At 37.7% G+C, this 24,922-nt stretch overlaps 1 protein-coding gene across 1 annotated transcript in view; it reads left to right on the top strand.

The window, feature by feature from the left end:
• Ttc6 (tetratricopeptide repeat domain 6) overlaps nt 1-24,922 on the top strand; it is a 212,407-nt gene that overhangs the window by 118,992 nt on the left and 68,493 nt on the right. Inside the window, exons 8-11 of the mRNA XM_040743045.1 lie at nt 6,881-6,985; nt 12,047-12,139; nt 14,458-14,532; nt 18,651-19,009. Of these exons, the coding sequence (XP_040598979.1) occupies nt 6,881-6,985; nt 12,047-12,139; nt 14,458-14,532; nt 18,651-19,009 (632 nt within the window). The remainder of the gene's footprint in view (nt 1-6,880; nt 6,986-12,046; nt 12,140-14,457; nt 14,533-18,650; nt 19,010-24,922) is intronic.

Here is a 24,922-nt window from a genome sequence, read left to right as displayed (position 1 = left end):
TATCGGAAAAGAACCCCGGTCACATACCCACCAGTAGAGGAAGAGACTCCTTCTGCACCAACTGGAAGAAAAGATGGAAAGGAGACAATATAAAAACACACCCAGCAACAGAAAAGCAATATGACACCTCCAGAATCTAGAGACTCTACACCTGCAAGACCTGAACAACCTAATGCAGATGAAGCAGATGAGAAAGACCTTAAAAACAACTTCATGAAAATGATAGATGTCCTTAAAGAGCATATGAGAAAATCCCTTAAAGAAATGGAAGAAAAAACAAACCAAGAAATTCCAACAAATGCAAGAAAGAGAGGAAAAGACAAAGCAAAAATTGCAAGAAACAATTCAAACAGTGCAAGGGTTGAAAGCTGAAATAGAAACAATAAAAAAACACAGTCTGAAGGAATGCTGGAAATAGAAAAGCTGGGTAAAGAGTCAGGTACTACAGATGCAAGCATAACCAACAGAACACAAGAGATGGAAGAGAGAATCTCAGATGCTGAAGATACACAAGGGGAAACAGATTCATCGACCAAAGAAAATCTTAAGTCCAACAAATCCCTAACACAAAATATTCAGGAAATATGAGACACCATGAAAAGACCAAACCTAAGAATAATAGATGTAGAAGAAGGTGAAAAAAACCACCTCAAGGGGGCAGAAAACATATTCAACAAAATGATGGAAGAAAATTTTCCCAACCTAATGAAAGACATGCCAATGAAGGTACAAGAAGTTTACAGAACACCGAATAGAGCAAACCACACACACACACACACACACACACACACACACACACACACACACACCCTCACCACATAATAATCAAGAGCCAAACATACACAATAAAAAATATTAAGAGAAGCTAAGGAAAAAAGGTCAAATAACATACAAAAACAAACCTATCAGAATTACAACTGACTTCTCCATGGAAACTCTGAAAGCCAGAATGTCCTGGATGAATATTCTACCAACACTAAGAGACCATGGATGCCAGCCCAGACTGCTATACCCAGCAAAGCTTTCAATCACTATAGATGGAGAAAACAAGATATTCCATGACAAAACCATATTTAAACAATATGTATCCACTAATCCAGCCCTATAGAAAGTTTTGGAAGGAAAACTCCAACCCAATGAAGTTAACTATAAACAGAAAAACATAGGCAATTGATAATCCCACTTAACCAACAACCGAAAGAAAAAAGGGTGAAAATCCACACACAATTCCACCACCAACAACAACTGCAAAACAAACAAAAATAAGCAATCAGTGGTCATTAATATCCCTCAACATTAATGTTCTTAATTTGCCCATATAAAGACACAGGCTAACATAATGGATTCGAAGACAGAGTCCATCTTTCTGCTGCATACAAGAAAAACACCTCAACTTCAAAGACAGACATTACCTCTGAATTAGGATTTTCCAATCAAAAGGACTCAAGTAACAAATGTGGGTAGCAATCCTAATATCTAAAAAATTACACTTTAAAATCAATCAAAAGAGATGAAGGAGGTCATTTTATAGTCATCATAGGAGAAATCCACCAAGATGAAGTTTCAATTCTGAACATCTATTCCCCAAATACAAAGGAATCCACATTCATAAAAGAAACATTACTAAAACTCAAATCATACATAAAAACTCACACACTTATAGTGGGAGACTTCAACACTCCACTCTTACCACTAGACAGGACCACTAGACAGAAACTTAACAAAGAAGCAAAGGGACTAATAGAAGTTATGATCCAATTGGGTTTAACAGACATCTATAGAACATTCCATCCAAATAAAAAAGAATATACCTTCTTCTCAGTGCCACATGTAACCTTCTCAAAAATTGACCACATACTTGGCAACATATCAAAACTCAACAGGAACAAAAAAATTGCAATAGCTCCATGTACCTTATCAGACCACCATGCATTAAAATTAGAATTCAACAAGACACAAATTGCAGAAACCCTACAAATTCATGGAAATTGAACAATGTGCAATTGCACCATTCCTGGATCAAGGAAGAAATAAAAAAATTAAAGGCTTCCTAGAATTCAATGAGAATGAAGACAAAACATACAAAAACTTATGGGACACTTTGAAAGCAGTGCTAAGAGGAAATTTCATAGCATTAAGTGCCCACATGAGGAAACTGGAGAACAGTCACACTAGAGAATTAACAGCACAACTGAAAGTCCTAGAACCCAAAGGATCAAACTCACCCAGGAGGAGTAGATGACAGGAAATAATCAAACTGAGGGCTGAAATCAATAAAGTAGAAACTAGGAAAACAATACAAAAAAATCAATGTAAGGGTTGGTTCTTTGAGAAAATCAACAAGATAGACAAACCTTTATCCAAACTTACCAAACGACAGAGTGTGAACAAGCAAATTAACAAAATCAGAAATGAAAAGGGGGTCATAACAAAGGACACTGAGAAAATCCAGAGAATCATCAGGCCATACTTTGAAAAACTGTACTCCACAAAACTTGAAAATCTAAACCACTAGATGCTGAAAAAGCCTTTGACAAAATCCAACACCCCTTCATGATAAAGGTCTTGGAGATATCAGGAATAACAGGAACTTACGTAAACATAATAAAAGCTATATACAGCAAACCAACAGCCATCATCAAACTAAATGGACAGAAACTCAAGGCAATTCCTCTAAAATCAGGAACAAGACAAGGCTGTCCACTCTTTCCATATCTTTTCACTATTGTCCTTGAAATTCTAGCTAGAGCAAAAAGACAAAAAAGGAGATCAAGGGGATACAAATTGGAAAGGAAGAGGTCAAACTTTCACTGTTTGCAGATGATATGATAGTTTACATAAATGACCCAAAAAACTCTACCAGGGAACTTCTGCAGCTGATAAATACTTTCAGCAAAGTGGCAGGATACAATATCAACTCAAGAAAATCAATAGCCCTAATATATACAGATGACAAAAAGGCTGAGAAAGAAATCAGAGAAACAATGCCCTTTACAATAGCCACAAACAAGATAAAGTTGCATAATGCAAAGCAAACAAGTGAAAGACCTATATTGCAAGAACTTTGAGTCTTTATAGAAAGAAATTAAAGATACCAGAAAATGGAAATATCTCCCATGCTATTGGATAGGAAGGATCAACACAGTAAAAAATGGCAATTTTACCTAAAGCAATATACAAATTTAATGCAATCCTTATTAAAATCCCAGAACAATTCTTCATAGATGTTGAAAGAACAATTCTCAACTTTATGTGGAAAAACAAAAGACCCAGAATAGCCAAAACAACCCTGTTCAACCCCGTTCAACGTCCGGAGGCATCACCATCCCTGACTTCAAGCTGTATGAATTACAGAGCTATAGTCCTGAAAACAGCTCAGTATTGGCACAAAAATAGACAGATAGACCAATGGAATAGAATTGAACACCCCAACATTAACTCATACACATATGAACACCTGATCTTTGACAAAGAAGCTAAAATTATACAATGGAAAAAAGAAAGCATCTTCAACAAATGGTGCTGGCATAACTGGAGGCTGACATGTAAAAGACTACAGATAGATCCATGTCTATCACCATACACAAAACTTAAGTCCAGATGGATCAAAGACCTCAACATAAATCCAGCCACACTGAACCTGTTAGAAGAGAAAGTGGGAGGTACCCTTGAATGAACTGGTACAGGAGACCTCTTCCTGAACATAACTCCAGTAGTATAGACACAAAGATCGACAATTAATAAATGGGACTTCCTGAAACTGAGAAGCTTTTGTAAGGCAAAGGCCACAGACAGCAAGACAAACAGGCACCCCACAGACTGGGAAAAGATATTCACTAACCCCACATCTGACAGAGGGTTGATCTCCGAATACATACAGAACTCAAGAAACAAGTCTCCAAAACACCAAAGGATCCAATTAAAAGGTATAGAGAATTCTCAGTAGAGGAGTCTAAAATGGCTGAGAGACACTTGAGAAATTTCTCAACATCCCTAGCCATCCAGGAAATGCAAATCAAAACAATTCTGTCAGAATGACTAAAATCAAAAACACCAATGCCAGTTTATGATGGAGAGGATGTGGAGAAAGGGGACCACTCCTTCACTGCTGGTGGGTTTGCTGACTTGTATAGCCACTTTGGAAATCAGTATAGAGATTCCTCAGTCAAATGGGAATCAGTCTACCACAAGACCAAGCAATTCAACTCTTAGACATATACCCCAAAGATGCACGTTCATAGAAGGACATCTGTTCCACTATGTTCATAACAGCATTATTTGTAATAGCCAGAACCTGGAAGCAACCTAGATGCCCCTCAACTGAAGAGTGGATAGAGAAAATGTGGTACATTTACACAATGGAGTACTACTCAGTGGAAAAAAACAATGGGATCTTGAAATTTGCAGGCAAATGGACGGCACTAGAAGAAATCATCCTGAGTGAGGTAACATAGCCACAAGAAGAGAAACATGGTATGTACTCACTCATATATGAATTTTAGGCTTGAAAAAGGGGGAGTGCCAGCTTACAATCCCACTGCCAGAGAGTCTGGGAAACAGAACCTTTATCCAGTGACTGATGGAAACAGAGGCAGACACCCACAGCTAAGCACTGAACTGAACTCCTGGAATCCAATGACAGAAAGGGAGAACTGATGAGCAAAGGGGTTAAGACTGGGCTGGTTTAACCTGCAGAAGTAGTTGACCTAAACAAGGGGGGGCTCTTGGACCCCAGACTGATGGCTGGGTGGATAGCATGTGACTGACCCAGATACCCTGAATATGGGTGTCAGTGAGGAGGCCTGGGTAATCTATGGGGCCTTGGGTAGTATTTATCCCTGGTATACAAATGGACTTTGGCTGCCCATCCACAATGACGGATGCTCTCTTGGGAGAGGGCCTAGGTCCTGCTCTGGATGAAATGATAGACTCTGGAGATCCTTCATGGAGGGCCTCATCCTCTCTGGGAACTGGAGTGGAGATTGAGTGGGGAACTGGGGGCCTGGTGGGGAGGGCAGAGGAGGAGTGGAGGGAGAGAGAGCTGGGATTGACATGTAAAGCAAGCTTGTTTCTAACTTAAATAAATAAAAGGAAGAAAAAAAAGCAGCAAATTTACACCTGCATGAAAAAAATCTTAAATGACTGTTAGATTTTTATTAAAAGAATAAAACCACAGGTGTTAAATGAGATTTCATAAGTGTGTTTTTATATAAGCGTAGCCATTTTTTCTTGCAGCATTGACTTGCTGTATAGTTCAGGTTAGGCTTGCTTCTACCTGCTGATCTGTCTTCCTTGATCTCCTGGAGGGCTGGGATAGTAGCCACATGCCACCATGCTTCCGGTAATTACAGTCTCTGATACCTAAATATAGCAAGAAAACTGGAATTTGTTTTTTAATTTACTCAATTGGCAAATACATTCTGCATCAATTTTTTTTGCATTCCACTCTGGATTCCTCTTTGTTTCCTAAATGTTTTGCTTTGCATGACATTAAATACCAGCCTTCATTGTTCAAAGTTCAGTGAGTTTTAGCAAATACATAACATCATGGAGCTACATTCTGGTAGCATCCACAATAGTTTTATTTCTCTAAAACAAAGCCCTGTTTAGTTTATAATTTAATACTTGATGTCTTTCTGATGCTAAGAAATATCTTTGTGTATTTATATGTTTTAGTTTACTTATATAAATAAAACTTTTATCTGAATTTTTGAAATGATTATTTGCAATACTATGTTAGTCCAATCTATGGATTATAATTGTTGTGTCTGAATGGCTTTGTAAATATTTTTATATAATGTTTATAATGCTATCTGTTTCTTTCCTAAGGGACACTTAAATTGGGCTTTAGTGAATTGTGCTCTGTGAATGGCCTATATACATCTCCCCATGTGTATATATGTAAGAACTTGTTTAGAACACATAGCAAGAAGTGAAATTTCTGAAAAGGTAGCACACATGCCTTCTCTTTCACTGACTGGTGAGTTTACCTCCAGAGTGGTTCACTAGTTCCTCACATCACAGCATCACTTAACACTCATGACTTGTCTTCCTTTAAGCTGACAGTGTGCCAAGTCACCTTCCCTTGGCTTTCAGAGTCTGTGTGTCGAATCAGACCATTTTCTCAACAACTAGAAACATCTTGACAGGAGTTTGTGTTACATGAAAACTGAAAGATCCAGAGACAAGTACTGGGGATCAGACTTCAAGCTGAATATCGGAAAAGCAAAACAGCTGGCCACTAGCTTCTTACCTCTACGCCAGGTTGTATGGGTTGATCCTGTTTCCAGGAGCTCTCAACAAGCCTCAGACTGTAACCTCTCCTCAGCGTGGCTGGAGAGCAAAGGCCTGTACTGAGACCTTGCTTCTGTTTTATATGCTTCCCTCATGTTGGGATTAAATGTGTGAACTATAATTCTCTTTTAGACGGATTCACTCTTATGTAGATCTGGGTGGCCTTGGACTCACAGAGATCCATCTATCTCTTAATCCTGAGTCCTAGGATTAAAGCTGTGTTCCTAGCTTCTGTCTACTGGGATTAATGGTGTGTGCCTGGTTTCTTTTTTTTTTTTTTTTTTTTTTTTTTTTTTGGTTTTTATGAGACAGGGTTTCTCTGTATTGTTTTGGAGGCTGTCGATCCAGCCTGGCCTTGAACTCACAGAGATCTGCATGCCTCTGTCTCCCGAGTGCTGGGATTAAAGGTGTGCGCCACCACTGCCCGGCTGTGTGCCTGGTTTCTAAGGCTTGTGGCTGACTTTGCTTTCTGAATCCTCAGTTAAGATTTAATAAATCATAAATAATATATCACTACAATCTTGAGCATCTAAATTCAGTGGACCTTTGTTACTATTTGTCTTAATTTTTCATAACATTTTCAAAGGTGTCTGCATATCCCGGAGCTTCGAAGATGTTTTGGAATCTTACTGCACCCAAATTCTCTGTTCCAGAATCATTCATGAGGGAAACTTTATATCCAAAATATGAGGTAATGAATGCATTTTCTATATCATTTTTTGCTGTTATTTAATAATAAGCTTGTATAATTTGCTTCTGACATAAAATTTACAGGACAGTTGTTATATAACTTGTCACTCAGTTGTTGCCATGGTCAGGATTGGTTGGATGGAACTGCAGAGATGAAATGTAGATGTAAATAATTGTCACTTGTATCATTATATATGTATATAAATGTATCCTTATATTTTATCAAATTCTGATATACATATATAAGCTATAAATATGACTAATGTACTTCTTTAAATTATATACTTAATGCAGGTAGATAAGAGTAACATGCTTTATTTTGGGAAGAGTATTTTATTTGAGGTCATGCATGTTGTGTAGAGAATCCTCATGGTATTTTCATGTACTTTTTTGTTATAGGAACACAATGAACATTTACTATCAAATTATAGATAATAATTAAGAATCTCTATTAAACTTGTTGGCAGGGATGGTAGTATTGTTGATGTATGCCTCACAATTAAGACTTTATAGTTCTCCTAGAAAACCAGATGGAATGTCTCTTACACTTTGGTGGAAAAGCAAACTTTCTTTCAGACCAGTCTAGAAGGGTAGCCAGAATGATAGAGGAGAGCACATGACCACATGTCCAGTTGGCACAGGCTCATCTGGGAATCCCTCCAGGTCCTGCTTATCACCAAGCACCTGCCGCATTTTCTCCTCAGGTTGACACTAAAATGTTGTCTGCCAGATGTCTATGATGTCTCAGTTTTCCAAGCATGCCCTCCTTTTACAGAATAAGATACTTAATTCTTTTTTGAAGGTCTGGTAGAATTCTGACCTAAATCCACCTGTCTGTGGGATTTTGTAAGTTGAGCAATTTTAAATCACTGCTTCATCTCAAAATAATATTTGTTGGGTATGCCATGGCCATTGCATACATGCAGTTACAGTGTTTATGACTATATGCTCAAGACCCAAGCAAGATCAAATCAGCCAAAATTCAAGCCTGGAAAGGGGGAGGGTTCATGAAGCCCCAGTATTCTATCTGAGGAGCTATGGGCAACTGGTGGAGTGAGTCAGTTTTCTTTAGAGGTGTTTTACAAAAAAGGCTACATATATGCTCCAGTAGAGGGACTTTCACCTATGTCTGTAAAGACAGCACTAAGTGGATTCAGTGGCTTTTAAAAAACAACACACAGCCAAGTGGTGGTGGCTTACACCTTTAATCGCAGCACTTGGGAGGCAGAGGCAGGTGGATGTCTGTGAGTTCGAAGCCAACCTGGTTTATAGAGTGAATTCTAAGACAGGCTCCATAGCTACGCAGAGAAACCCTGTCTCAAAAAACAAAAAACAAAAGCAGAAAAAAAAACCACATCAAATTGGGAGGGAAAAGTGTGTTGGGGGATAAGGAGGGATGGAGTGAGGGAATGAGGGGTGTATTTGATTAAAAGTCATCTATATTGCATACATGGAATTCCCAAACAATAAGAACTAAAAAAATTAAATAATAAGATAAATGAAAATTGAATGAGAAAGAAGTATGTATTTGGGCAGTAGTTCTGCAATCCCTAAGGCAGGAAGAAAGGAGTTAATATGCTGAGCCAGTCACAGGTGGCCTGCTGCCAACGGAAATGCACCTGGGCTTTCTGAAAAACTATTAGCGAGTTTAAATGTCAGGCAGGAAGCAGTGCAGCAGGTGTCAGTGGCCAGCACGACATGCTCTACTGACTGCTTTAACAACTTTGTTTGTCCTATAGGGTTTGGGATGTGTGCCCAGGCACCTGGCAGACAAAATGGCAGTAATGACCAAGATGGCTGTCATCCCACTGAGTGGCTTCCTACATGAGTTACCTCCTTTGTTGATGTTGTTATCAGTTGTCTTTGTTTACTTACTTAAAAAGAAAATGCTAGAGTTGATATAGATAGGAGGAATCTTCTTGAAATTTTGAAAGAACTCGTTGTTTGGACAGAACTGAATCATTTGGGAAAGTTTCTGATGATTTAAATGTTTTCTTACTAATTTTTGAGCTGTTTGTATTGAGTAGTTTTTGAGTCAGTTGTTAATTTATTACAGAAAGCCATGTGTTTTATGACATACCTGTTATATGTGTAGAGTTGTATGTATTTTTCTGTCAGTTTTAATCTCTGTAATGTTGCATAATTTCCTTCTTATTTCTCACAGTTCTCATATCAATAATAGGATTTTTAGAAAGTGTTTAACTTTCTTGTTTCTTTGTTTTCAGTTGTAAACTTTACCCTTTATATACATATTACATACATACTAGTCTAGTTAAGAACCATCACAAATACATTGTTAGTGAGGTTTAAAACACATCATGTTCAAACTGTTACATACCTGACCTGTCAGCAGAAAAATAAGTGAATTCAGTTTACCTTCTTTGATTAAAACCCTCCCTGGGGATCAGAGTGGACATTGGGTGGGAGACTGGGGGGCCTGGTGGGGAGGGCAGGGGAGGATGTGTGGGTGAGGGAGCTGGGATTCACATGTGAAAAAAGCTTGTTTCTAACTTTAAAAAGAGAGGAAAAAACAAACCAAACCAAAAAAATATCTTAATTATTACATCACTTTTTGCCTTTGTGAAAGTTAGTTTTTCCTCTTGAATTTTTTATTATTGAGTTCACTGCTTATCATAGAATGTTGATATTCTGTTTAGCCATTTTATTAATTTCTTTTATTGAATTTTATTTTTCTTATTATTTTAAGGTAATATAAATATAACTTACAATTTTCCTATAAAGCTTTGAGTTTATTTCACCAGTTTTTACTTGGTGTCTTCATTTGTTTTTAAAATAATGTTTTTGGAGGGGATAGTTTTCATTTGTTTTTGGATATTCCACTTAGGTGAGAAGGGGTTTTAAAAGTTCAAAAAATTGCCATGTGGTGGTGGTGCACGCCTTTAATCCCAGCACTCGGGAGGCAGAGGAAGGCAGATTGCTGTGAGTTCGAGGCCAGGCTGGACCGACAGCCTCCAAAACAATACAGAGAAACCCTGTCTCCTAAAAAATAAGAAAAAATAAAAAAAACAAAAGTTCAAAAAATTATTGATATTGTTTTCTTTAAAGTGTATTATTATTAATCTTTAATAACATACCGTATATATTTTACATTTTCTTGAAATTGACTGCTACTTGTGTTGTGGTTTATTAGATATTCCAGTATTCATTAACTAAGTCATTGGCATTATATGTAGTTACCATTGTTAACACTGAGCTGGCCTAAGCAGAGATTAGCTTCTGGAGTCAGAGTCTTGGATTTAAATCCTTTTACTTCCTAGATAGCTCTATCTGTGTTCCTGAAGTTCATTGTTTTGTATATAGATTTAAGTTTTGAGGATTTAATGAGGCAGTATAACATGTATAGTGTGAGGCACCTTAGTTTGAGAAATATTTTGACAGTTTCTGAGGCTTCAGCATATGAGATGTGCTATCTTTTTTTACAGTTAGCAACCATTGTTTGTTACTAGATTCCACGGTTTTGACATAAAATATGGTGTGAAAGCTTTTGTCTTTGTTTTGTTAAAAGTGTTCCTTTATATATATAATACTTGGTCTTCAAGTGAACATAGGGCAAACAGTCACAAAAGTTGTTTTCCATATCAGTCAGTCTTTGAAGAATAGTAGTCTCTTGTTCTGCTATGACTAGTAATCGTTTTTGCCTATTATTGTACTACAGCTGTTTTGTAAAAATATACTGCCCTGCCTAGTTTTATGTTAACTTGACACAAGCTAAATTCATCTGAGAGGAAGGAATCTCAATCAAGGAAATGTCCCCATAAGATCCAGCTATAGGCAGGCAAGCCTGTAGGGCATTTTCTTAATTAGTGATTGATTGGGGAGAACCCAACCCATTGTGGGTGGGGCCAACTCAGGACTGGTGGTTTTGAGAAATCATGCTGAGCAAGCCATGAGGAGCAAGTCAGTAAGCAGCATCCCTCCATGGTGTCTGCCTCAACTCCTGTCTCTAGGTTATTGCCCTGTCTTTGACGGTGAACAGAGATGTGTAAGTTTAAGTGAAATAAACACTCTCCTTCCCAAGTCAATTTTGGTAAGGTTGTTTCATCATTACAATAGAAACCCTAAAGCAGTGGTTCTCTGTCTTCCAAATGCTGTGACCTTTGATACAGTTCCTCAATGTTGTGGTGACCCCCAGCCATAAAACTGTTTTTGTTGCTATTTCATAACTGTAATTTTGCTACTTTTATGAGTTATAATGTAAATATCTGTATTTTTCTGATGGACTTAGGAGACCACTATAAAAGGGTAGTTCAACACCCAAGGGAGTTGCGACCCACAGGTTGAGAACCACTGCTCTAAGAATACAGTATGAAAGGATGAACAAAATTCATGTAGATTCCTAAATGGCCTTAGCTTTTTTAATTTTCATGATGATAGCATACTACTTTTAGAAACTGATTTTTAAATTTCAGTATTTTTCAACCATAAAGTTATAACTTCATCAGATAAATAAAGAATAGCATAGTCTTATCAAATTTAGGTCTTCCAGTTGTTTATGAATACCAAAGTCACTGGCTATAAGATTCATGAACGTAATTTGTACGGCTTTGTACACACACACACACACACACACACACACACACACACACACACACTGTAACTTAGTTGGGTGATAATATTCAAAGCTTAAGTCATTTAAGAAAACTTTCAGTCCAGTTTACATTTAGAGTACTTTCTTGTACTTGAAAATGAAGTCATTTGTTAACAGTAAGGCCTAATTACTCATCTTGATAATAATTCTGGTGTTGATATGTAAGATGTCTAGTGCTACTCTATGAGATTGTAATGTCACCAATAACTCCTAAGAATTAACATTACAGAAAACAAGTGCACATTCCCATTTGACTAAAGGCCGGACCTGCATTGTGGGTTTTGCATTAACAAGAAGTCTCTGGTTGGACTCTCATGAACAACTGGAAGTACTTTTACTACAGGTCTTTTATTTATTTTTCTAACAATGTTGTTCAGTGAAACAGTAGTGATTATAAACATTGAAAATAGTCCATGATATTATTTAATGTATCATTTAATCTTTTTATCACAGAGTGTTCAGACAAGTAGAATTTTAACTGAGAAACTTTCCGAAAGTAAGGAAAGTGTGGTTATTTTAAATACCTACACCAGAAGAAGTTTTAAGGTATGTATAACTTTTACTTTGAATTTAAATTGATTACTACATCTTCCTTTAGCTCAGAAATTTTTTCTAGTCATTCTGGAAATCATTTCTTAGTGCCTTATTATTTTAAGGTATATCTCCGACCAGCCAGTAGTGTCTATATGAACACATCAATTACCATTGTGGTGTTCTTGGAATGATCAGAAGATAGTATTCATTAACCAAAGGCAGGGTATTTGTGTGTGTTTTCTCCCCTAAAATTTCAAACTTTCCAATTCTTTTTTTGCCTAGGACTTAGATGTTTAAGTGTGTGTGTGTGTGTGTGTGTGTGTGTGTGTATGTGTGTATGTGTATGTGTGTGTGTGTGTGTGTGCCTTTTGACTCAAAAGGGAAGCTGTTTATAGTCAAGGAGCAGAGTAAAAGTGACTGTTGTATGTGGTGATTGTGTGTGCTCCTTTGACTTCTGTGTCCTTGAAGAGTTTTCACAGCTATTCCTTAAGCCACAAGTAGGACTGGAGATAAGTATGCAATTTATTTTAGTGACTTTTTAATGTACTGAAACTTAAGGAAGATAACCAGGACACAGTTTTCTTCTTATTAGGGTCTGCAACTCTATGCTTCACTTTGGCATCTTGGTCTGCTGGATACCATATAGCAGAGCACTTCAGTGTCCTGGGACAAGTCACACTCCTTCTCTGGTCAGCTATCTAAGCTGACAATGTTCTGCCCCTGTCCCCCATATTCCCAGGAAGTACTTTGGGGCTGTAGTAGTGATGCCCAGTTAGCTTTTGTTACCTTTCCTCCCCCCATCATTTATTGGCTACTTGTCCTGCTGTGTGTTTGATATTTTTATTCCTCACTGGCCTGGGGTGTCATTGCCCATACATACCACTGTTAGAACAGTAGTCATCTCTTAAAAATAACCAGATGACCAAATTACACACTTTCTGGGCTGGAAAGCCACTTTCATTTTCTAGATCGTGGCAGTGGCACCTCTCATACCTTCCTGTCATATGGCCTCTTTAGTAACTGTAGCTTTTCACCCATTGGAGGACACAGGTATGATTACATCACCCATGTCTGAGCAGACACAGCTGTGTCTCTGCCTGCCACATAGAATGTATCCAGAGTATTAGCCAAACCTCACAACCTGGCCTCAAGTATGTATTGTCTGTATGCTTCTACATCTATCTAACATCCATGTACCCTATACTATGCCTCTGCTAGAATTCTTGTGGACTAAAAATTGCTGGCAATCTGACATTTCTCTGTGTTCATTGGGCGCTGCTCACATGGCCTGAAATGTTCTCAAGATCTTTGCAGTCTGTGGAAATCCTTTTCCCTCAGCACACAGCAGCCCTCAGGTATCCAGGTTCTTACCTATTCAGAGCTGACCTCTTCCTGTTCTCTATGTACCTGAATTGTACACTGTTCACAGTAGTTGACACCTTTGTTTTGGATTATAGATACTTCTTTCTATTTGTCTAGAGACATCCAGCATACTTGGTTTCTACTCTACTGTGACGGGGCTTTCTTACTCTAAAGTGATAACACCCATTTTGGAGACATTATAGAAAGTGATGGTGTTTATGTGGTCCCCTAGCCTGAAGTGAAAGGTTGAGGTTTCTTTTTATTGAAATGAATTACATGATTTGCAAAAGACTAAGCAAGACAAAATACCAATATGCAGTGTGAACAGGCCTTTGAGACTCCACCCACAGTTGAGGAGTGATTGGCCATTGATGACTACTGTGGGAGGAGGGTCAGTTTTCTTTAGGGATGTATGACGTCAGAGGTTATCTGTGTTTCAGTAGACAGCCCTAAGCAGATTCGTGGCTTTAAAAAACAGAGCACATGAAGTTGGGAAGGAAAAGTGGTGGATGGCATAGGGAAGAATCGTAGGGAAGTGAGTCGGGGTGGATTAGATCAAACACATTATATGCATGTGTAAAATCCTGAAACATTAGAAAAGGAGATAAAGGGGATTGTTCAGGGGCAAGAGTCTTTCCCAGCTCTGACGAATGTAGCCTCATGTACCAGCACACCTGTGGAACATTCGCAGATCAGTGCCATTTACACCAGCAAGGAGGCTTTGCCCCAGAGTGCCTAATTAAAAATTAGCAATTTTCATTTCTATGAAAATGACTAAATGAAGTTACATGCCTTAAGTCCTGCTCTTCTCTATTAAGGAAATGACTTACTAAGTTAGAAAGTATATTTTAATTAGAATTTGTACTTTTCATCACTTTACATAATTATCATTATTCAACTGTTATATGACACTTCAGTCCGTTGAACAGTAACTATGATTAATGTGTTTTTACCTGGTTGTTTTACAGTCTTTAATAATAAAAAAATCTGCATCATATGAGAATATCAAAAAATATTCCAGTGCACCATACTCACGGTTAAAGGTATTACAACATTTTTGCTTTTTTATTCTAAAATGTTTGCATTTCTAGCAATAAAAATCATGTTGCATTCTTTTCCAAAGTTTAAACAGTTACGCTAGTTCTTAGTATTTTACTTTGAGTTAATTGTAGCTTCATGAGATAGGGCAAGGCCACTATCTCTATGGATGGGAGTACATTTTAAATACACAAATAGCTTTTGTGAAATTCTTGCTTGTGGCTTTTTGGTCTAAATCCATACATAAGGGTGTGTAAATACACACACACACACACACACTCATCATCATCATCATCATCATCATCATCATCATCATCATCATCATCTCTGTGAGTGAGATAGTCCAGAAGTTCAGTTGGTAAAGTGCAAAGACCTTAGTTCCATCCCTAGAACCAATGTAAATGAATGCTGAGTATGATCCAGCACTAGGGAGTCAGACAGGCGATAGGTAGAAAATGATACACTAGAGAGTTTAAGATAAAATATCTTTTATTAGTGATGTTATTATGAAGTTATAATGATTAATGTATAGCCACTGCAAGTTACTTATATTATGTTAGTATATTAATGCTAAAATTGGGTTGATTAATCAGATAATATAATAGAATGGATTTTGTAATTTAAACTTACAAATATTGAATGGAAAGTTATTATACAGTATATGATAATAGTAGTGTAGTACAATGTTGTTAAAGTGTTTTTTAAAATAGACTCACAAATTAATTTTGTAACCTTTTAATAATCTAATATGTTTAATTTACATAGTATTTTTAATTTACAGTGTTTATATGAAAATCAACCAAATTATTGGACTTTGCTTTAAGCCACTGTTAACTTTATAAACTGACTTTTGAATAAGCCTAAGAACATTGCCAGACATTTAAAGAACTCAAAATAGAAAGCCTCCAATTATTCTATAAAATGAAAAGAGAAGGAACTCAATTTATTGTGTAAAGCCATAATTACTCTGATACCAAATCCCAGAAAATGACCATCACCACTGCCAAAATCCATAAGTCATTTTCTTTCGTATACTTGAATGCAAAAATTCTCAGTGAAATTTAGCTTGTAAACTGTGTCATCAGCACATCAAGGAGATGGCTAGGGAGGTGACTCAGCAGGTAAGGACCTTTGCCACTAAGCCTGATAATGTGAGCTTGATCCCTAACTCCCCCACGGTGGAAAGAAGAAACCAACTCTCACAAATTGTCCTCTGATCATTACACATGTGTGATAGCATGCACACAGAAAGCAAATAAATATGAATAAGTAAAAGCCCATACCTTACGAACAAGTTGGTTTTATGTATAGCCACTGCAAGTTACTTATATTATGTTAGTATATTAGTGCTAAAATTAGGTTTATTATCAGATAATACAATAGAATGGGTTTTGCCAAATGTGTGATTTGGCATGCAAACCAATAAATGTAATACAGCACATAAATAGAGTCAGAGGTAGAAATCACACAATCATGTCAATAGATAACAGAGAAAGCCTTCTTTATGATAAAATCCCCACAGAAACTGGAAGAAAAAGGAACAACTCTCAGTGCAATTATGTTATCTATGGGTAAACCTGTAGCCAACATTACACTAACTGGAAAAAAAAACTGAAAGAATTTTCTCTGAAATCAAGAATGATACATGTGTGTCCACTATTTGTACTCTTATTCAATACAGGGCTAGAAGTCTTAGCAATAAGAAAAGTGAAATAAATGAAAGGATTACAAATGGGAAAGATGACAAATTAATCCCTAGTCACTGTGATCCTTTACCTAAAAGAATGTAAAGTCAGTACCAGGAAACTTATAAACCTACTAAACACAAAATAGTAGGACCCACTATCAGCACACAAAAATCATTAGTTTTTTACACCTGCCAATAATGAGCATCCTAAAAAAGAAACAGGAAAGGAAAACAATATCATTTGCTATAGCTACAAGGAAAAAGAAAAAAAACATGGCAATAGAAAAGCAATGGGAATCCAAAACATAGAAATAATGCATTTTAGTTAGGATTTCTACTGCTGTGACAAACACCAAAAGTAAAAGAAACTTGGGGAGGAAAGGGTTCATTTTATCTTACATCTTTTAGTTCATACTGGGGGAATTAGAACAGCACTCAAGGCTGGAGGCAAGAGCTGAAGCAGAAGCCAGGGAGTAATGCTGTTTACTGCCTTGTTCCTCATGGCGTGTTCACCCACTTTCTTATAGCATCCAGGACCACCCACCCAGGGGTGGTATCACCCACAGTGAGCTGTCTCCCCATATTCATCATTGATCAAGAATATGCAACCTAGGCTTGACCATAGGCCAATCTATTTGGAGGTACTTTCTCAATTAAGATTCTCTCTTCCCAGATATATCTAGATTTGTGTCGGGTTGATAAATACCAACAAGCACAAAATCTAACATAGTAAGTGGAAACTATTTATAATGAAACCTATAAGACACTGGAGAAATAGTTTGAAGACACTAGAAGATGGAAATATTTCCCTTGTTCATGGTTGGCAGAGCTAATATTTGGTAATATGGCCATATTACCAAAAGTTATCTATAAGTTCATTGCAATGAGTATCAAAATTCCAATGAAATTCTTCAAAGAAATAAAAAAAACCTGTGGTTTAAAAAAAAAACAACTGACCAGCCAAATCAGTTCTGAGCACAAAGGACAAAGCTGGAAGTACCACAGTCCCTGCTTTAAGATGTTAACATAGCCATGATACTAAAGATAGCAGGGTAATAGCACAAAAGAGACACAAGGGTAGCACAATAAAGTAGAGAACTCATCAGGTGCCAAAAGCATATGTTACAAACACTAGCCTCTTTAACAAGTGGTTCTAGGAAAACTGGATGCTCACACATAGAAGAATAAAACTAGATCTCTATATCTAAAAAGCAATTCATACTACCTCATATACCTTAATATAAGACACGAGACTTTGAAATATTGGCCAAAAGCACTCTGAGATATTGGCATGAGCATCAATTCTCTGAGTAGATTCCCAGTATCTCAGGAAATAATAGTAAGAACTGACAAGTGGAATTGCATGAAATTAATAAGCTTCTGTTCAGGAAGGAAACTATTAGCAGAGTGAAGAGACAGCCTACAAAATGTGAAAAAATATTTGCCCTAATTTGTGTGATAGAAATTAATATGCAGAGTGTAGGAAGAACAGCAACCATAAAAACAGACAGAAGAATCCAATAATTAAATGGTCATATGAAGTAAACAAACAGTTTTCAAGATTTGAAGCCCAAATGGCTGATAAGTATATGGGAAAATGTCTAACATTTTTAGCCATCAGGTAAGGGCAAACCAAAGCTACACTTATACTTTATCTCATCACAGTCATGGCCATTATCAAGAAAATAAATGACAACAAGCATTGGGAAGGGCATGGGCAAAGGGAATCTGTGTGCATACTACTAGTGGGATTGTAAATCAGTGTAGCTGTGGTATAAAGTCAATAGAGGTTAGTCAGGAAACTAAAAATAGAGCTACCATATTAGTCAGCTTAACTGCTCCCATGTATATTCCTGGATGAATCAAAGTCAGTATACAATAAACCTATCTGCATACCCATGTTTATTAGAACTCTGTTTACAACAGACACATTATCATGAGCCTAGATGCCATCAGAAGGTGAGTGGATGCAGAATATGTGGAATGCACACTATTAAGTAGTATTCAGCCATAAAGAAGGGTGAAATTATGTCCTTTGAGGGGCAGTGGATGTAAGCTGGAGATCGCTATATGATATGAAACAGGTCATATAAAGAAAGATGAATACTGTATTTTTCTGTCATATGTAGATCTAGATTTTTAAGAGACATGGAAATAGAAGGGAGAGTCTTTGGGAAGAGGAGGACAGCAGGGTGAAGGGATGAGAAAGGGACGGGGATGATTGTGGTCAATGTACATTATACACATGTATTAGTCTGTCATGATGAAACCTGTTGTTTTGTACAGTTCATATATACCAGTGACAATCTTAGGAATATATTGTTATTTTTTTATTCAATAAAGCCTAACCGTACTGATTGCAGTTGTGATTCTATTGATTTTAAGTGTAGAACAACTCAATTGATTATATATTTCCACTTCTGTTTTCTTACTAAGAGATCAAAGTCTACTGTTGAGTTGAGAAAAGAAGGGTCCCCACCACCAATTGTAGTTAAGGATGACATAGACAGCAACCTCAAACAGCTGCTGTACCAGAAGAGGAAGGAGATGGAGCGCCAGCTCGCCAGACAAATGGGCGTACTTGAGACCTCCCTAAAGGGCAGCATAGAAACTCTGCAAGAGTCGGACAGCATGAAATACCTGTCTGTCTCCCTTGTTGAAGCATCAAGAAAAGCTGGCATTAGCTACATTGTGTACCCTAGGAAAAAGAAGAAGCTATGGAAGAAAGGATTGAGATTTCAAAAGCTTCCACTTGTATACGAACAGCTATCCAAGCCTCCCAAGAAATTAGAAAGGTTTGATTCAATTTTTATGGCTTGTGGGGGATATTATAGTTTGGGGAATTAATTTTATGATTTCATTCAGCATAGTTACTGTTAATTCTCTGTGGAAAATAGGCTAGCTGGAGAGTAAATCTCCCATTTAAAAACATGTAGGTATTCCACAGTATGAATATGTGAATTATTTAACTTCCTGTTGTAAGACTGAATCCAACTTATGTCTGAAAGAATCTCTCAGTGGAAAGAAAAAAATGTAACGATGCATTTGCTGAGCTGGTTTGCTGCACAGGTCCAATCCCTATTCTAAATGAACACCATCTATTCCAAGATCAAAATAGATTGCTGATATTTAACTGTTTTCAGATTTACATTTTTTGTTGAATTGTGTAATAAATATAATAAGCTTAAATATTTTGTGTGTTATGAGCTTTTCTTTGAGGATCAACACACAAATGTAATTATGTTTTTACATCAATTGGAGGTAATAGTAGCTAGCATATTTTTAAAATGTGCAGGATCAGAAGTGGAAAGAGTGCCAGCTCTTGATATGTTCATGTTTACTGTTTACAACACAGATGCTTCTTGTAACCAATGCATCTTACAGAAGTTTCTAGAAAGCCCGGGGATGATTTCACTTTAGAAATTCTCAGTTGATAGTTTGTTAACCTCATGCCCACTTGGAAAGTATTTAATTCATTTTTTTATTATTAAGACATGCTGGATTTTTGGTGTGGTTGGTGACTTATTATCTTCGAGTGTGGAACTTAAAACTTTGTGGGTGACAGCAGGGACAGAGGCCAGCTGTACCTGGCCAGCTGTTCCTGAGTTCTCCTGTGTGCTGGTCTCCACTGCTCCATTGTAGCAGGAAGATTATAAGGAGGTCTCAGATACATTTCTCTCTGAGTTGAAAAAAATCCCTTAGGGAAGAATTAGACCTTTGCCATGCATTTTTGATACATCTGTTGATTTCAAAGTATGAACCTCTGCTATCATTGTGAAAGACCTGACCATGCAATTTGACTGCTCCCCAGGTGACATCATCTATATAAAGGGTATAGGAACAGATTAAACACTTTCTGGGAGTTTTTGCAATGCTTAAAGACCTTTTGTCATTTTGAGTACTAAGTTTCACCAATTTAAGAATTCATCTCAGCACTTATTATAAAAGAGTTGCAAATAAAAAATCACACACTGAAATTAACCAAACTCAAAGATTGTAGTTGTCAGTGGACTTCTCTACAGTTAAAATAGACACTGGGAGCAGAAGCTGGGGAGCTTCACACCGGTGCACTTATCTACCGCCCCAAACAAATAGTCTATGGCGTAGTTAAACTAGAAAGTCACTTTTCTTTGTCCTCTTTTATGACCCTGTCCATTGCCTGCACTCAGTCTTACCCAATATTTAGCCTTTCTTGTTTTTTCTACCTGTTTCACTTATGCACATGTACATTTTAGTATATGGATTAACATATGCATGAATACTGTTGAGGTTTAAACAAAAACAAAATCCCCTAATTTGCCGGACAATGTGTAGATTTAGAATGTATAATTAATTTTAAGTGAGGTCACACAACCTAAGGAAGAAAACATAAGCCAGGCATGTTCTCTCATATGTGCGATCTAGCCAGCTTTCGCCAGTCAGAGAGATGTATTTGCCTCCTTTAATATCCTGTCTTAAAATTTGCATATACTGTGACATTCACTGCAGGAAGTAGAACAGGGGCCTTTCTGGGCTGGCAGTGAAGCGTCTGTATCCTGGATAGTACATCTGTACTTTCCATTTCCCTGTGAAATCTTAAACTAACTTATGGTTAGCTCACAAGTTAGGGAGCAACTTGACAATAACTTTATTTCCATATTTAGGGAATTTTTCATTAATTTTTGTGACTAAGAAATACTATTCTTACCATTTTCCTCTTGCTGAATGACAGTCATTCTTGGCTGACTCCCTTAAAGATTCCAAATAGATCACATGTGCTTTCACATATCGAGTCAAATCTTGACTCCAGAAGGTTGTTGTTGCAGATGGTCACTTGGACTAATTAAAGTCCCAGCCTCACGAATTTCTTTTCAGTCCGCTTGAGACAGGCTGCCCCTGTTACTTCCCACCTCAGCTAGGTTATGGCAGAATGCCACATACATGCAGTAACGGCGAGGCTTTGCTGTTTCTTTAGATGATATCTTCGGCTCCAAGCCCTGAGTCATGGGACTGGCCAGTGAGGGACTAGAGAGAACCTTTGTTAGATGATGTCTTTGCTCATCTGGCATGGTTCAGCTTTTCCTTATCCGGGTTCTCTGAGAACTGGAGGCAGTTCAGTTCCAGGAACCAGGATGTGTCAGCTATCTCTGCATCTGACTTTTAGCTGCCATGCACTAGTCTCTTGGTGACCAGGACATGCTGCTTTATTTCTTAGGCTGTTTCCTCATCTGGAAGATGAGCTTGTCTGTTGAAGTTACTTCCAGCTCAAGAATCTCACATGTCAGACAGCAAAATCATCTTTATCCTTATACAAATGGAATATCTTGAACAGCACAATTTAAGTTGTTGAAAATGTCCCTTTTCCTTCAACAGTGTCACATGTCATCTCATGCTAATTACGTGTACACATACTCCACCTTGTGAGCCTGGCCTCCCTGTATGGCAGATGGGGCAACAGGTTAATCTATTGTATTGTTCCTTCAAATGAGAAACCATGAACCACACTCTTGGCTATGAAAACATGGAGCTAGACTTTCTGATCATTCTCTTTTTCTTCCCTTTTAATTTGGACTATTTAATTTCAATGATCCGAGACTATAGCTTTTCCTTGTAAAAGTTCACTCATTATCTGTGTTTGTTTTTTACATTCTTCTAGAAACTTGCCTAGCAGGTTCTGGTTACTTGTTTCCTTTAAGATATTATAATTATTTTATCAGCTAATAAGGTAATACATGCTCATTGTAAAAAAATTAGAAAATATTGCAGTTCAATCACTAAATCACCATTAACATAGTTTTGATATGTGCATGGAAACACAGTTAAACAAACCTGTGGGACTAGATTCAGCTTTATGCCTATGCATGTATGTTAAATGTGCGCTTGCATGTTATATAGAGAACATGGAACTATGTCCTTCAAGCTCTAACACCGTTTCTGTGGTATAGGTAGTTGGTGGGGATGGGTTAAGCAGAGATTTCTCCAAGGTTTTCTTTATTCCTTCAACATTGTTTGATATGTTTCTACTGGACATACATTTGTGGTTAAATGTGACTTTTTAATCTTCTTTTTAAAAAGTCTTTTGGGGAAATCAGTGGAAAGCGGGGATTCTCAATTCTCGATATTTATCTCCATCCACTGTGAGTATATTGCAGAGTAGATCAATGGGCTTTGCAAATGAAAACCTAACTGTGCTCTTTCCCAGATTTACAGAGCTGTAAAGGAAATTTTAATGTCAAGTGCTTATTTTGTAAATGGATCTTAGAACTGATAGTCTGGGACACAAGAGATTGGTAAGAAAGTGAGGTCAAGGAAGTGTTTGGGGGGATAATACCAAGTATTGTTTTGGCCATGGTAAGTGATACATGTGTAATTACTCATAAGAGTGCCCAGAAGTTGAGGCACTGGAGATGACTTAGTGGGTAAGAATGCTTGCGTAAGCATAGGAATGTGAGTTCAAATTCCTAGTACTCACATAAAAACGATGGGCATGGGTGCATGTGTCCCTAACCCCATCTTTGGGGGTGAGTATGCATGTGCCTGTAACCTAGCACTGTGGGTGAGGAAAGGTAGGGACAGGTGGGTTCCAGTAGCTCACTAGCCAGCTAACATAGCTGAGGAGAGGTTCAAGTTCAGTGAGATACTGTGACTCAGGGATAAAATGGAGAGTGATAATGGGTGACACTCAACATCCTCCTCTGGCATGTCTATGTGTGTCTATAGGAATTTGAACCTAACACATATTTTGTACATACATACATGCACCGTAAGCATACATGCAAATTAAAAACAAAAGGGAAAACGTGCTTGTAAGTCATTATGAACTTGAGAAGAGGATAGAGATGTTTCTCCGCTATGATGAACATTTTGGATCTTTAAATAACAAAGGAGACCTTGAGAGTGGAGAGCAGCATATTGAAATGATCAAATATATCTTCCAGCAGACTCACTATGGTAGTGGTATGAATTAAGGGATTGTAGTGGAAGCATAGAGACCCACAAGAAATCTAGTGAATGATCCAGGTGAGAAATGGCTGCTCAGTCTGAAGTGATAGCAACACAGGTGGTAAAAAGTATTCTAGATAGATGCTGGGAGTATAGCCAACAATATTTGCTCACAGACTATTTGTAAGAGAGGAGAAAGAAACAAATTAAGGATACTACCAAAGATTTTTACTGGAGCAATAGGAAAATATTGAAAGGTTTGCCCAGATGGTCAAGACTGTTCAAGGAGCAGGTGGATATGACGAGAGTCTGACAGATGTCTAATAGGAATTGCACGTATATCCATTTAGCTCTTCAGATCACAGTGACATCATAGGACAGGAAAGATGGTGGCTAGGCCATCCTACTGCTCCTGCTGTGTACACGCAAGCTTCCCTTGATGTACGATGTCACAGCCATGGAAAAAGAAGCTGCAAATCAGATGCCAGAAAATGTATGACCACTGCCTCAGTAAATGCAGTTACCACATCCAGTCCTAGGGTGGTCATTGAAATCAGCACCTTGTTAAATTTACACTCATGGTTAGTTATAGTAATTTTCTTCCAGGCATTTGCTTTTAGCACTGGTCAGACAGGAAATGTGGATGTGGAGTGGTCACCTGTATTTGTCTTTGAAATTGGTGATGGTGCCATTGGTATGAATGCATTTGTTTCAGTGATTTGGTGGATTTTATTTGTGCTGTCTTACTGCAGGATGGTTTGGGGTGGCATGGTGCACCTCGAGAGATTTCTGCTTGGTCTTTATTACCAGCATGTCTTTATCTACACTGAATTCTTTCTCAGTCACTCACTGCTGCAGTGTTCCAAAGTGAGAAAATGACTACAGGGTGGGGCCTCCATAAGTGCATTATTAGACAGTCCAAGTTAGTAACACTCTTCTATCACTTGATTGGTTTTATTGTAACGGGCTCAGTGTCATTAGAAACTGAGAAGTTTAGAGTTAGCATCTACTGAGTATTTGTGTTTCGAATCTTTTGGGGGAAATTTGTGGATGCATGTGTCACATGGTGGGGTACTCTTCTTGGGATCTGTGCTTCATGGCATGTGAACTCTTTTGGTCCTGACATCTGGACAAGAGGATATGAATCTTAAACATATGGCTATTTAGTTTTATGCCCAGCAGACCCAGAAGTTCCTTGCTTATCTAAGACAAACAATACCTTAGCAGGCTGCCCATCTGTCTTATCACTGAGAAGCTGTAACCATTTAGTTATTGCCACAGGTTCTTGCAAAGTAAAATTCTCTTATTACCTTTCTGTTCCTGTAGTTAATTGTTGTAATTGTGTCTTTGGTGTCTGCAATGGCGAAGCAGATTTAGCTGGGATTTACCACTCCACAATCCTATTAGTCCCCTGTGACCATTGAACCCGATCAGTTCCTTCCTGGTCCTCCATTAACTCACCTCTGTCTCAGCATCTATAGTGTTTCTATGTATGCTCTCCAGGGGTTAGAGCTCAATTAAGGAAGGATGCCATACTTTATGATCAATTCTCAGTCAACTGAGGCATAGAGCTCACTCTTGTATGGCAGTGGTTCTAAGACTGTGTCCTTGAATCAGTGTGTCTGTGGAAACTTATCAGGGTGCACAAACCCTAGGTCTCCACCCTACACTTGCAGAATTAGAGATTGTGAAGGTCCCTAAGTCTGCATTTCAGCAAGCCTCCTAGGTGATTCTGTTGCATGGTGACTTCTAAGATCATTTGCTAGGCATTGCCAGGGTGATGTAAG

This window comes from Mesocricetus auratus, unplaced genomic scaffold, assembly GCF_017639785.1.
Source record: "Mesocricetus auratus isolate SY011 unplaced genomic scaffold, BCM_Maur_2.0 Super-Scaffold_15014, whole genome shotgun sequence".
Lineage (NCBI taxonomy): Eukaryota > Metazoa > Chordata > Mammalia > Rodentia > Cricetidae > Mesocricetus > Mesocricetus auratus.
The sequence above is the reverse complement of the archived record's forward strand: the minus strand, read 5'-3'. Positions and strand labels throughout refer to the sequence as shown.